The sequence below is a fragment of the Ranitomeya imitator genome, chromosome 5, assembly GCF_032444005.1.
Source record: "Ranitomeya imitator isolate aRanImi1 chromosome 5, aRanImi1.pri, whole genome shotgun sequence".
Classification (NCBI taxonomy): domain Eukaryota; kingdom Metazoa; phylum Chordata; class Amphibia; order Anura; family Dendrobatidae; genus Ranitomeya; species Ranitomeya imitator.
Window position 1 is genome coordinate 481,288,461 of NC_091286.1, and position 12,155 is coordinate 481,300,615.

General features: G+C 40.0%; 1 protein-coding gene across 1 annotated transcript in view; it reads left to right on the forward strand.

Annotated features, from left to right (window-relative positions):
* The window catches only part of WDR49 (WD repeat domain 49), a 279,492-nt gene that overhangs the window by 246,103 nt on the left and 21,234 nt on the right, over positions 1–12,155 (forward strand). The window contains exons 14-15 of the mRNA XM_069727387.1: positions 1,365–1,562; positions 2,016–2,188. Coding sequence (XP_069583488.1) covers positions 1,365–1,562; positions 2,016–2,188 — 371 coding nt within the window. The remainder of the gene's footprint in view (positions 1–1,364; positions 1,563–2,015; positions 2,189–12,155) is intronic.

Sequence of the window (12,155 nt, forward strand, 5' to 3'; positions counted from 1 at the left end):
CCAGTCTGTGACAGCGGCAATAACAGTGCATCGTCAAGGGGCGCATTGTTCTATCCCCCTCATCGGCGCTCTCAATGTGTTGCCTTTACAGCCAGGGTTCTTATGAAACTCCTGTGTCTGTGAAAATCAGCCCATGTCTGGTGTTCATAGGAGACATCACTGCATATAGTGAAAATCATGGTCTCATGGTTTCCTTTGAAGCCCAGCACAGGCGGGATCCAAAATAGCTCCGTAATAACAAGCATAGGTTTTCATAGCAACCCATCGGTGACCTGCGATCACATCATGGGTGCTCCGATGGACATTAAATGACACTGTCAGAGTTTGACAGCAGCATTTAACAGGTTAACTTGGGCATGGGGCGAGCTCATTCAGTGAGTTTGCTCCATACACCCGCTTCCAACTTGTGTCATACGTGTACAACGGATGTCATGAAGGGGTTAAAGGGGCTGCTGCAATCAGTTGTAATCTTTGCAAGAACCAAACATTGTGCTAATGTCCCTTTAAGCGCTACACTTTTTTCATTTAAATATGTTTTCTGTGTGATATGCTCAAATTCTTCAATGCATTAAATGCTTTTTGAAGCCACTCTCCATTCTAGTTAATAAACCAGGATCCTGTATATGTGAACCTCCAATTACAGATGAGCAAATCTTTTGAAATTTAAATTTGCTAGCCTTGTTGAATTTTTCCAAAAGATTTGATTCGCAGTACATTAGTTCACCATATATTTGAACTAAGGCAAAGCTTTCACTTGCCCTGAAAACACATATAACACTCTGAGGTTTTTAACCCAAGCTCTTTAACCCAAACATAGTTTTAATAATGTTCAAGTGACCTCAATGCATATGACTATAGGTTAACTGATGGTAGCTGTTGTTTACTGCTGTCCTGACACACACACACGATCTATAATGTTTACTCAGTGGTTTAAAGCTTTCTCTGTTTTTCTTGATTGCTGAGCAGTGACACACTCTCACTATTCAGATCCTCTAAGGCTGTGAATTTCCTGCCTCAGCTTTTATACAGGCTATGAGAGTCCCTCCTGACTGGTTTTGTTATGCCATGTCATGCAATATCCACAAGGCATTGTGGGGAAGCTTGGCTTTTCATGAGGTCATATGAGCCTTCTTGGGCTGATTAAATGTACCGCTTTGTGTGAAATGGGGTTAGGATTATTTTGTGATTCATACAAATTTGGAGCACAAATTGTTAGAATTCATAGAGTGCTTCGAATTTTCTCAATTTTTACATAAGTTTGATTCAGATTGAGCTAACGCGCTCATTTCTACCTCCTGTATAATTCCATTAAAGAGTATATGACAGTTTGTTCGGATTCACTTTGCATATTTCTTGTCCTGCAGGAGTATTGTATGGATTACAGTGAACAGAAGACGGTGGAACTGCCGCCATTAGTCACATCATTCCAGCCACACAGTGACTGCATCACACACCTAGAGACCTGCACTCATAATCACTGTCTCCTTATCATTTCTGCATCTGCAGATTGTTGCCTATGTGCCAGCGATGTGTTTGGGAATCCAGTTGGAATATTTGGACAGGTAAAGACTTCAATGGAAGTTGAAAATTCAGGCATACTCCTTTGACGTATGGCTCAAAGCCTACAAGATTTTTATTAGTAAAGCAGACACATAACTTAAGCATTTTATCCATATGAAATGTATTAGTTTTCTAATATTGTACATTAGGATGACCAAGGATATTTGTGACTTTGGAATATTATACATGAAATATCTAATAACAATAAATATTCAGCTGTTGTGCTCACAAGATGCTCTGTTAGTAAGGTACAAGTCATTCTCCATCTTGTTAATCAAATTAGTAATCTCCAGCTACTAGGACACATTCATGTCACTGATAATGCAAGTAGGAAGCGGTGTTAGTCACTGATCCTTCCTCTTGAAGAATGGGTAGTGATCCTCCTGACTATTAAATCAATGCAAACATGCTAAAGGTTTCCTTTATTTAATGTATACATGTCTTCTTTTGTTTAGGAAGAGCACTGGAGAATTGAGAAACGACCTCAGATTCCCGTAGGTGATAATGAGTTAGAAAATGTACAGGAAACCATAGAGGGGATGGCTTCTCCCCATAATGAAACTGTATCACCATCCGACAATCATGGTTTACAGATCCTCACTGAACACAATGAGGAGCTTCCTTTTAGGTAAGTAACAACTAGTCTTACTTAATCAAGGCACTGTGCCTTTGTCTTTTTTTATAATGCTGCCTCAATAAATAATAATTTTATATCTACAGCGCCAACATATTCTGCAACACTTTACAATAAAGTGGTTACATGTACAGACAATAAAGATATTATAGAGTAACACAGTGCAACAGTTACAGGAGGAGTGAGATCCCTGCTCACAAGCTAATAATTTACAAGGAAATTCTGTAAGGAAATTGGTTATATATACAGTATGTCACGCTTCCGCAGGCGGAGGAGGTAACACAGTTACCAGTTTGTCACAGATGACAGCGGGGACATCACACAGATCCACCTGCTGTCACCAGTTTGTCAGGAGAACACAACTCTGTTGTCTTCAATCTTCAAGAGAAGTATGAAACTGGCTGACGAGTGATTGATGAGGCCATGACTACTTCCACTACTAGGTTGACTATTGTGGAACTCACAATGAGTGTATGGTAGATACACCTCCGATTCCAACTCGTGGAATATATATTGTATATATACCCCAGTTCAATCACTGCCAGCTCTACAATAACACCAAAAAGGAACCACTACTAGCTGCCACCACCAATCGTTATACTGGCTGATTGGACACCTGTTACAGGTAGCATATGGCTTCAGGGGTGCGGTTTAAAGAGCAAGAGGAACAGAGCTATTACATTTTATATACAATGGTGTTCAAAAGTCCTGCATAGGCGTGAAGAAAACTATATGTTTCATACTTCTGCATCTCTACAGTGAAACTGATAGAACATATATGTTTTTGTAATCCCTCATTGTATGCTATACTCATTTTTGAATGTCCCAAGTGTATAAATTGTTATGGTATGTGCATTTTTGATAATTTTTTTACAGCATAACCATACCTATACAAGTACAGTGTGTAGAATGGTGAACAGGTTTCTAAGTTCATTAACTTCCAATGCAAGTTCACACAGACTTAAATTTTACTTTTTAAGACTTATTATTTTTTATTTAATTCAGAGTGTTGAGCATTTTCTTATTAAGGATGTCTATGTATTTTTTTGCATTAACCATACCCTCCACAATATGAAGCCTTCCAACACCATTGGCTGCCATACAGCCCCAGACCATTACTTTCATCGGATGTTTCACAGAGAAGCTCAAACACTCTGGCTTGTACTCTTCATGTGGGAACCTTCTCACATAAGACTTGCCATCATTTCCTAAAATGCAAAAAGTGCTTTCATCACTAAATAGCACTTTTTCCCACTCCTCCTTCCTCCATTTTAAATATGTCAGTGCCCACAGTTTTCGCCTTTGTCTTTGTATGGCTGTCATCAATGGCTTCTTTCGGGCCTTGCACCCTCTCAATCCTGCTACCAAACATCTCTTCCTAACAGTTGATCTTGCTACCTCAATATTGCACTTTTCTTGCCATTCTCGCAGAAGCTGAGGAGAGGTGAGCTTTCGATTGGCAAGGGATGTTTTTATCAGTACTCTATCCTCCCTTTTAGTTGACTTTCTGGGCCGATCAGATCTGGGCCTGTCCTGGGTAATTCCATGCTGTTTATGTTTCTGCAAAATTCTTACGACTGTACTATGCTTACAGCCGACCTTCCTTGCGATCTGGGGGCCAGTATAACCAGGACTTTTGAACACCGCTGTATTTAATCCAGAAGGATATGCAGTGTTTATAAAAAATATACACAGATTATTTGAAATGAGAACAAAACAATACTATATATATAATGATATATGATAAAGAGGACTAATGAAAGGGAATTACTAAACCTGATGTCACAGAAATGCCTCAGAAATTATTGGAGTGCAGAAATTATTGGAGGGAAGCAGTCCGATTGGGAAAGTGGAACACTCTCATAGTGAACTTATGTCTTCCAGAATGAACAAAGACAGAGCCCCAAACTTTTCTTTTTATTAGCTCAATGCTTTGCCCATATACCCCCTTTGATAAGCTCACATGGGGCAGGTTAATCAGAATTCCATGCAATTCCCAACTTACTGGATATATTTGCCACTGTAGGTCCCAGGTGGTAGATATTGTTGTCATGTTTCTTATTGTGATTTTACCTTTAATGCTGAGGTGAAACATGGCCTGGAAGGCAACATCTATTGGACCATTATTAAGTTGGAAGGGTCAGAATGACTTTACAATGATCTGACTGAATGAATTATGTGTGTCTCTTCGCTACAACATTCAAAATATATCTCCCATAAATATTGGATCAATGCAGACCCCAATATTAATCACTAACCACAAGCTCTGCAGTATCTAGAAATATTCTTTGATCAGAGAAAACCCTATCCCTGACTTGATGTCTTTTTACCCAGCAAATCTCCCTGTTGTAATTATCTGGTCATTACAGGAGACCCCTACTTCAACTGAGAAGGATGTGTAATCTCTCTCTCTCATTTCCTAATTATAATTCATTCTCCCTTTTCCTTTTCCCCGACTATAGTTAATTTCTCTCAACCACATTTATTCCCATATATTTAATGTGAGGGTGATATGTCCCCTCTCTTTAGATGGATTTTTAATTAGTCCCTATGGCTGAAACAGGGAATGAATCTTATGAAGACAACAAGTAGAATGCTTTCTATTATACCACTTCTCCGTTCACTATCCATTCCTGGTTTTGGCTAAAAAATAACCAAAAACCTAGTTAAATCTGCATTGGGCCAGCAGAGCCTAAAGACTAAGTAGAATGTCAATGAGCCTGTAAGCCCTCGCTCAGATGACCTTCTCACGTGTACCTGTCTTTCAGTCATGTTTATTGTTTTATTGTTTTTATCATTTATTCATGTCATATATGTAAGTCCCTCTGTACTGTTATCCCATATAAAGAACTCTTTTAATAAAATACAGTTTTATAGCATCACATAGTGACCAGGGACTGTGGGCACCTGTCACGGGTTTACCATGACAGAGAGGAGCCAGAAGACTGCATCATCTGATTACATGTACTCCTGAATTAATTAGAAACACTTCTCCTTCATATTAAACAGTACAGGTTTCTGTCAGCAGTGCATGGGTTAATTTGTTCAGGTTGGAGTCTTTGAAGCTTCCTGACTGGAGAATAGCAGCTGTGCAGTATTAGCCACTCCTCTCTCCTATATATTCTCACCTCTAGCAACCTGGATTGTCAGTGTTATGTCTTGTACTGCCCGGTGAAGAGTGTCTGTTTTGGTATAGGAATTTTGGTGAATTGTTCTGTGACTGTTGCTTAATGTTTTGGCTGTGTGCATTGTCCTCATCCTCTACTATTTTGTTTACCATCCTTTTTTTTCTCTGTTGTCTGTGAGTGCATATGTTGTATGATTGGTATTTTCATTTATCCCTGTATGTCCTTCCTTGTTTGCCTGGTTTGTGTATTTACATACACTATTCCTCCCCACTTTCCTGGGTGGAGGAGGGGACAGGAAAGGGCTGATTCGAGAGCTGAGCAAGGTACGTGGCCCCAGCATCTTCACCATCAGAAGTAACCTGGGAGTAGGGATAGCTAGGGCACCCCTAGCATTAGGGACAAGGAAGGAGCCCCTGATCCTGAGTTACCAGGCAACAGAACAGAGACATCACCCACCCATTCTCTTAAACTTGGGGCGCCTTAGGCTTTCCCTGTTCCCTGGACTACCCCGGATATTGGAGATGCCGGGGTCACTTATCTTGCTATGCTCCTATCTTACCCTGAATTGTTCCCTCCCCCACCCAGAGAGGTGTGAGGCCAAAGCATATAAGCAAAGACTAACCAGACAAAGGTAAACAGACAATGGTAAAAGAAAGCTGCAATCATATAAATACAGTCACAAAACAACAAAGTGGGAAACAGGGGAATAGGAAGGAAGAAACCAAATGGGACAGGATAAGGATAAACATGCAAACCAACTTCATGCAACAATCTCCTAAAAAACTCTTCAACCACCTACTCCAAACACTCAACTCTCTCCTTTAATTCCAAGGTAGTAGTAACTATCATTGGCAAGGTCAGAAGCAAGGAGGAGAGTTCTTATTCTTGCTGGGAGTAATGAACAGAGAACAGCTGATGCAAGCCAAGGCAGAGAACTCCAGGATTCCAACTAAGCAGTTTAACTCTTGCAGCACCAAAGCAAAGATAGCTAGAACTGCTAATAGCATGGTAAAGTCGTGGTAACTACCACAGGTATATGTGTCACCAGGCATTGCGATTGTCTGACCCCACTCTGTGGCGGTATCACCGTGACAGTACCCCCTCCTAGGACGGGACTCTGGACCCTCAGAACCCAGTTTATCAGGATGTGAGATGTGAAAGGCCTGAACCAACCTGGTCACATGAACATCGGACGCTGGTACCCACATTCTTTCCTCTGGACCGTAATCCTTCCAATGCACTAAATATTGAAGAGACCGACAAACCAAGCGAGAATCAACAATTTTACCTGTCTGAAATTCCAGACTTCCATTAGCGCTGACATAAGAAGATGGTGATAGGGATGGTACTTAGGAGGCCACATATTTTTGGAGAAGTGAATGGTGAAATACATTATGGATCTCAAAAGTAGATAATGGAGCAAGAGACATGCCACTGGATTGATGACGGCAACAATCTTATAGGAACTAATAAACTAGGATCCTAGTTTCCAAGAACAAACCTTTAATTTAATATTCTTTGAGGATAACCACACTGAGCCGACAAGGCATTTCTTCTTAATTATGGCAAAATTAATTTCTGTTGTGGTATCCTTGTGACATATACATGGTGCTTTCTCAATGCAATCTGCCCCTGTCACTGACTGATAGCTTTGCTGCTATCTTGACAACACAGAATGTATGAGGAAACACAATACTCTAGTTTCTTGGAGCGCCTTTTCTAATGAGTTACTACTGTATATTATTGTGCTAGCACCATGAAGATTTAATAAAATACAGTCCAGAAAATACAATATAATGTCCAAAATGCATCCTTATTCCAGCCAGAAAGATAGAGCATTAAAATCTTCTGTATTAATTTGTACAATTAAAACATGTTGTAATAGAGAAGCATCCTAAAAGTTAGGAAAAAAACATACACGTTTTGAGTTGCTTACCTGCTCTTAATCATGGCATTAATTCTACAAGTTAATAAAGTACAGAGATGGGCGAACCCAAACAGCTTGGACCCCGAACACGGACTTCTCCAGGAAGATCGTGCTATGGTTCACATTTGGCACACCAAACATCGGGTGTTTCTCATGCTGTCGGTAAAATTTTACTGCTGGTCACAAATGTCAGCTGATGAGAGCGTACGGCTCCCATCAGTCTATACCTGCTGTCACTAAAAACAGCGAGAGCAGGTACCACTGATGAAGTATTCATCAGCCGGCTTTTGTGCTATAAATAAATAAATAATAAAAAATTGACGTGGGGTCCCTTCTACTTTTGATAACCATCGCTGGCAAAACTGACAACTACAGACAGCAATCCTCAGCGGTCAGCTTTATCATGGCTGCTTATCAAAAACAGAGTGGTCCAAACGCTGTTATTTTAAATACCATAAATATTTAAAAATAATATGCGAGATGTACCCTATTTTTGACAACTAGCCAAGCCAAAGCAGAGAGCTGGAGGCTAGTATTCTCAGGCTGGTGAGGGGTCATGGATATTTCCCCCCAGCCTAAAAATAGCTGCCTGCAGCTGCTCCAGAAAAGGCCTATCAGATGAGCCAATTCTTTTGCTAGTCTCTTCCCACTTGCCCTGGTGTGGCGGCAAGTGGGGGAATATTTGTGGGGTTGACGTCAGCTGTTTTATGGCTGCTGACATCAAGCCCACAGGTTAATAATGGAGAGGCATCTATAAGATGACTCTCCCTTACTAACTCCATAGATAAATTGTAAAAAAGACACAGCCAGTATTAAATAATTTATTTGAAACAAAGACAGTCTCCATTGATTGAAATTGAAATAAAAAAGCAGTTATACTCACCTTATGCTTAATCCATTGATGGCCATGTCACCTGTAAAAAAATGAAAATAATAAACAACCATGATACTCACATTAGGCTAGGTCCACATTGCCAACAAATGAAGAGCAGGACGGCACTAGAGTAGTAACGTGTTCCAAAGGCAGGACTCTTAATGGGCAGCGATATGTCAGGCGTCACAAAAGCTCCGGGTATTGGTGCTCTGCATACGAAGTATTCACTAACAAGTCCAAATGTAAAAAGAAGGAGAACAATATGCGGCACTCACCCCAATATAGCTGTGAAGATCGTGGACTTTATTGGAGAACAACTCAAAAATACATCCGTCAGGACATCAGGTCAAACATGAGGGTGCGGTATAGGAGCACGGACGACGGCCGTTTCGCACACACAGGTGCTTCAACGGGTCCGAATAGTAGATTACGACACGTAATTTCCTTTTAAAGGATTTCTGACGTGTACACACAATTGGAAACATAAATATAACAAACTAAATAATTGTGATTAGTGCATAAATGTGACATATTAAAATAATAATCTACATACAGACTGACACTACCTAAAGGGTACTTCAAATTTAACATATATACCACAAGGTATTATTTTCTATATGAGTATTACAAGACAAATTAATTCACATCAGTATTATAACCTTTGGACAGTATTATAAAAATACAGACATGTCAAGCCGGTCATTTAAGCCAATCGGCCCCTGTGCATTAGCGTTTAAGATCCATTTGGCTTCTTTTTGTAAAAGAATTCTATTCTGATCACCTCCCTGTGGGGGGTACGGCACGATTTCTATGCCAGCAAAACTAAGCAAATCGGGATTAGCATCATGTTTTTCTGTCATGTGTTGGATTAATCTTAAGCAACCTTTGCCCGTCTTAATAGAATTGTAATGCTCTTTGAAACGCACAATTAAAGGTCTAATTGTCTTACCGATATAAAAATATCGGCATGGGCAGAACAGCACATAGATCACAAATTTGCTCTTACAAAAAATAAAATCTCTCACGGTATGGGTGATGGAACCTATTTGGAGTGGATTTTTAGTTATATGGAGATGGCAAAACCTGCAATTCTCGCATCTATGATTACCGGCTGGTGTGTTACTGGTAAGCCAACTATTTCTAGATGTAGTCATTCTATTGTGTATCAGTAAATCTGACAAATTATGAGCGCGTTTATATGCAAATTTTGGGGGATGTTTATAGATCGATGACAGATCTCTATCGGTTTGTAACACGTGCCAATTTTTCCGAATGGAGGCATGGATCACTTTATCTAAATTGCTGTGCTTAAAGCAGAACGAAAAATTCTTATTCTCTGTTGTTTTTTCCAGTACAGATTCATTAGTTCTTTTTCTTTTTAGAAAATCTTGCTGTGTGAACTTATTAATACGATCTTCGGCATCAAGCCCACAGGTTAGTAATGGAGAGGCATCTATAAGATGACTCTCCCTTACTAACTCCATAGATAAATTGTAAAAAAGACACAGCCAGTATTAAATAATTTATTTGAAACAAAGACAGTCTCCATTGATTGAAATTGAAATAAAAAAGCAGTTATACTCACCTTATGCTTAATCCATTGATGGCCATGTCACCTGTAAAAAAATGAAAATAATAAACAACCATGATACTCACATTAGGCTAGGTCCACATTGCGTTAGGGCAATCTGTTTAATGGATCCATTAAACAGATGCGCTAAAAATGAGCCCAAATTGTCTTGTCTTTTTTCCATTGCGTTAACGCTACGTTAATGCATGTGGCTGTGTGTCTGCCTGCATTTGCAATGGAGTTCTATGCAGAATAAATGCTTCCATTCACTGTGCGTTTGCCGTACCAGACCCAAAAATGTGTTAGTCCGCGTTGGAAGTTGTGTCACGAACTAACGGACCATTTCAAATGCATGCCGTTTTTTACATGCGTTAGGATCCGTTACATTAATGGAAGTCTATGGGTGCGTTAACTGTTGTGAATTCAGCTTTTGGGCTCCCTCCGGTGGTTGTAGAGGGTAATGCAGTTGTGCCTGGACTGCAGGATTGGACAGGTATATCTACTAATTGCAAAACTGACTGGGGTATATACCTTTGCAGGACTCTTTAGTCCCTGCCAGTTGTCCATTGTTTTTTGGAGGATTCACATCCCTTCTGGTCTCTCCTGTTCGCTGTGCTTTTCTTCTAAGATAAGTCCTGGCTTTGTTTTTGCTGTCCACCTGCTGTGGACCTTATAGTTCTGCGCATTTTCATGTTTTTTCTTGTCCAGCTTTGTCCGTGAAGTATTTTTTGCAGCCTTGCTGTGTCTCTGGAGATGCAGATATACCCTCCATGTCTTTAGTCAGATGTGGTGTTTTGTATTTTCTGTGGTGGATATTTTCTAGTGTTTTAATACTGACCGCATAGTACTCTGTTCTATTCTTTCTATTTAGCTAGTATGGCCTCCTATGCTAAATCCTGATTTCATGTCTGCGTATGTTTTTTCTCTCTCCTCTCACAGTCAATATATGTGGGGGGCTGTCTGTCCTTTGGGGATTTTCTCTGAGGCAAGATAGGTTTCCTGTTTCTATCTTTAGTGGTAGTTAGTTTCTTAGGCTGTGTCGAGGGGTCTAGGGAGTGTTAGGTACCCCCCACGGCTACTTCTAGTTGCGCTGCTAGGTTCAGGGTTTGCGGTCAGTACAGGGGCCACCTTCTGCAGAGTACGTCTCATGCTGCTCCAAGGCCACCAGATCATAACAGTTAACGTGTCCATTACATTGCGTTAGTGCTGCTTTCAAATGGATCCATTAAACGGATTGCCCTAACGCAATATGGATCTAGGCTTACACCCATTCCATTGAAGCCCTTGTCCCCTGTAAAAAAAATCAAAATAAACAACTAACAAACTGAAAACAACTTGGTAATGACTTCCATATTCGCTGATAGATTTGTTGTTCAAGACTCTGTTCACAAGTTGCGTTTTATATGTGTGTTTTCACTCAGGCAAAAATTGCTCTCTTGGCAGTAAGAGACTTACTGCAAAAAAGCAGGTTTTGCTTAGCTTTTGTTGTTTTTTAAATGCATTTTTAGTGCGTTTTTTTCCTGCATTTTTGTCATGGTACATTTGTCTCTTGTGCATGCTGATAAAGTTTAGTGCAGAAAACAAATCTGATTCTACTTCATCAGGTTCTGGCACCAAAAATGCAACAAAAACTGATACCTGTGTTTTTTCAGCCTTTTTTGCAGCACAATGGGTGGATGAAATATGCTGAAAAAATGCTGAAATAAGTGACATGCTCCATTCTGCAAAACCCAAGGTTTTGCACAAAATACTGTGGATAAAAAAACAAGCTGTGTTCATGAGATTTCTGAAATCTCATGAACTTTGCTGATACTGTAAAACGCAGGTGAAAATTTGTATAAAAAAATGCAACGTGTGAACATAGCCTAAGACACTCACGCCCCAATTAATAATTGTCTGTGCACTTTCTTCTGGGGTATAAGGCTATGTTTTCACGATGAGTATTTTATGAGTTTTGCTCTTGCATTTCTGAACTATTTTTGCACCTATTAGTGATAAAAACACAAATAATGTAATTTACCTATGTTTTTGTGTGCATTTTTTTTAACGCTTGTCTCTTTGCTTTGTTTTTGATATTCCCTAATATTTGGCTTTTACAAAAGTTTATGTGTGGATTTAATGAGTTTTTGCAATTGGAACCCATTAAAGACCCACGTGCATTTTTCCTGCTGATTTTTCGAATCTAAAACTATTCTATGAGAAAAATCTGAACATAAGGCCGAGGTCAGACGAGCGTATGGCATCTGATGCCAGAGCATCAGATGCGATATGCTAATGACCTACTGCTCCTGCTCTGCAGCGAGTGGGAGCCGAGTGTCATGCGTCTGTGCTCCGAGCCTCTCGCAGAGCTGCGGAGGAGGTGGAGAAATGAATTTCTCCATCTCCTCCATTGGCGGGGTCAGCGTATATCGCACATCACTCAGATGATATCCGAGTAATGCACGTTGTCTCACTTCACACCC